Source organism: Montipora foliosa, chromosome 13, assembly GCF_036669935.1.
Source record: "Montipora foliosa isolate CH-2021 chromosome 13, ASM3666993v2, whole genome shotgun sequence".
NCBI classification, from domain to species: domain Eukaryota; kingdom Metazoa; phylum Cnidaria; class Anthozoa; order Scleractinia; family Acroporidae; genus Montipora; species Montipora foliosa.
The window spans coordinates 10231154-10234501 of NC_090881.1; the positions used below are offsets into that span (position 1 = coordinate 10231154).

The window sequence follows — 3348 nt, forward strand, 5'->3', positions numbered from 1 at the left end:
TACATGTAAAAGATTCAAAGTACTTTTAAAGTCAGTTAAGAAATTATAAAGGTGAACTATGTCAATATTGATAAATCGTATAATTATTTGAGTTCGTGCCAGTCGACTTTTCCACCGCAAATAATTGCATCCGTGATGCGATTATATTTCTCTCAAACAAACGTCAGTGGACAAGTACTGTTTGCCTGGTCTGCTGTAACGTATGCAGAACCGCTTGGTTTGAATAACAACTCAAGCGTAAATTATAAAATCTCCCCGCCATTATTTAATTAAATGGTTCATAACAGAATGGCAAGCGAATACATTCTGCTACGTCGGCGAAACCAAAGTCGATGCTTGTTGATTATCGGATCTCTGATCCTACTTGTGGGGTTGATATGTTTAATGGTTGGAATTGCGTTTATGGTAGATTCCAAAGAAAGCTATTCTTCTGTGACAAAACAAGATAATCGATGTGAATACTCGGACGAAGCTAAACGAGTTGGCCTTGACGACTTTTTGCAGAAAGCCCAAGATAAGTATTACGAGCTAAATCCTGACAAAATTGCAAGCAGGCCTGGCGTCAAACCAGATGAGATCAGGCAGAAGTATCGATGTTACGATCCAAGTCCTTCAAACATCAAGAAGATCACAGACGCAGCTGTCAAAATAGCTAAGGACCTCGAGGAAATGCCTATCGACAAGGAGAAGCTGACTCTCCGGGAGAAACGAGCAATTTCTCAGCTGGCTCACTGGGGTAAACATGGCTTTCCTTTTATGGTGCCCTACTTATACAACTACTATGTGGCAGACTGGATGATGGGTGGTGACATATTCTGTTGGAACCCGATGTGTTTCATTCTCATTGATATGCAGTCATCCTTGAAGCATTTTAAGCCATCGACGGTAAATGAAATGGAGACTCTAAGGGATAAATTCAAGGAGGTTGGAACAAGTTTTGATCAATTCGTTGCCAACATGAGGTTAGGTGTGGAAGCCGGCATGGTCCGTTCAATAGACGAATGCAAGGCTGGATTAGATGGGTTAAAAAATCGTTATACAGATGTTGCTTTTAACGGTCCAACTGGTAAGATAATGAATTAATTAAAGTTGCATTGATCTCTAAACCTGTTTCGAACAGGCATGTTTATGCAGAGTCAAATTTGTTTTCTTTAACCATTTCACTGTTAAATATTGACTGAGCAGCATGCAACTATTTCAATCACCAGCCATCTTGTTACAGTCGAGCATGCATTAAGCGGTCACCCTCGGGGAATGGCTAGGTGACGGCCTAATTAATACAGGTTACAAAAAAATACAGGTCAAATACAATAAAAATGCTATTGTATATTACTGTTAGTCACTCAATGTTCAATTTATGTATGACAGCGCTGATAAAACTACTTACTCGATCAAAATTACTGAACTGCAACGATAACTTCTTTGAGAAGGAGAACATACAAAGAGACTAACAAAAAGAGTGAAATTTTTTCTACAACCTATTTGTTCTGAGAAGAAAAGTAATGGGATGTCTGCGTCTTTTTCTGTTGTCAACTTGACAGAATACTTTGATGTAATCGGATGTTTTCCTAAACTAACGGTAACGCGGCTGACTAAATTTTTATAGAGACCGTCAAACTCTGAAAAGGTCATTATTAAAGGAAAACGCGTAAACAGGGGGGGGGGGGTGGCTATGGTCTTGAGGTGCCATGTGAATATTATTTTCAAGGGGACAACTTCTTATGCAATTGGTTCAAACAAAAATTAATGAAAGAAGAATTCGATCTCCAACCTGCTGATCAGACTCGTTTGACCTCAAACGAGATGCTTCCGTGAAGCATACACTGGGTTGCCTGTGGTACATGCTACAGAAAATCAGAAGGCACTGAATTGTGTGGTATTGAAATACAGCATTCCAGTCTCCGAAGAATAACAAATGAAAGAGAAGCGAGAAACATTGGCTTCTGGGCTGACATGTTGATAATTTTCAAGTTCCCTCACAGCTTATTTTCACCACGAGTGTGCCCTCTGAGCATCTGACAGCTTTGTAATGCTAAATTTCACTGAAGTCAAGCCCTGTTCCGCGGAGTTAGTGTTAGGATGGGAGACCAAAACAATAAACCCCTCATAAAAAAACAGAAGCATCTGACCGAAAATACTATTAACGCTAACAAATGCGAACTCAGCAAGGTACAGATTTTGTTAGCTTGCTTTATGCAAAACAAATATTGATGAAAAAGCAAATAACTATTGATACGCAGTTTTTGGAAAAAGCAGAAGGAAGTTTCCGGGACGGTCGATCGAGAATAACATATTTACGACATGAAAACAACATTAATTTTGAACCGTGAATATAGAATATAAAAAGTTACGATCAGCGACAAACATTTTGGGAGATTTTTGCTACGTTCAAATAAATCGCCAAATCGAAAGTGACATGGCCGGAATTCAGCGGGCGCCGTGATTAAGTTACCGCGGCATGTTTACTCGCCAAACAGTGAAGCATCTGTGTCAAATGATGGCAAGATACCGGGTTTTTGTAAGTTTCCTTTTCTGTCAAGTGTTATAAAGTTTGACAATGAAATGAGCGAAGTCAAAACAAAGATCACAATCGCCCAACTATTGTTTAAGCAAAGTCAAAATTTACTCTCCAAGACGCGTTCGACGTTATTTATCACCAGGTAATTTCATCATTTTGGAAATGGCAGCTACTTTATTATTCATCTGCGTCACAATTTTTCACTGATTTTGGGGCTCATTTTGTTGAAACTCAAGCACGCTTCCAACAGGCCTGTGAACCCTTCCTGCTTACAGAGCAATACTAAAAAACTTCTCACATATCACATTTCAACCTTAAGCTCGTAAATTCAATACACAACATGATATTATAATTCACAAAGGCAGAAAATACCACAGAATCCTTTTCCAGCGAAAAATTTATTGAAACAAACAACATATTTGCTCTTCCTATTTCATTGCGCGCGTGAAGACAATAAACTCAATCGTGTCAAAGTACCATGTACGTCAGGTAAATACAGCTCACTTTGATTTCGTCTCGACGGGCGATAGATTGTTGTCGAAGTCCAGTACTCGTCGATTTCGAGATCCCTGCCTAGTTTATCCAACTGACTTTCCATTATTGAGCTTCATAAGGGTATATTTTGTTTATGGATCCACTATGACTTTCGACGCCATTGCAGGCTAAGTTAATGATTCTATTGTGTCCACCAGACAAATCTACGCAGTTCCACTACCCTCTCGATCCTAAGAAAATACGCACAGAAGGCTCTATACACAAAGACACCACTTACCAGGGTAGTGACAGGCAAGACTTTTACCGACACGGAAAAAAAAAAAAAAACTAAAAAA

The 3348-nt window shown here is 39.2% G+C and overlaps 1 protein-coding gene across 1 annotated transcript in view; it reads left to right on the forward strand.

Annotated features, from left to right (window-relative positions):
• The first annotated feature begins 295 nt into the window (after positions 1 to 295).
• The window catches only part of LOC137982881 (uncharacterized), a 38002-nt gene continuing 34949 nt past the window's right edge, over positions 296 to 3348 (forward strand). The window contains exon 1 of the mRNA XM_068830045.1: positions 296 to 1066. Coding sequence (XP_068686146.1) covers positions 385 to 1066 — 682 coding nt within the window. The 5' untranslated portion in view covers positions 296 to 384. The remainder of the gene's footprint in view (positions 1067 to 3348) is intronic.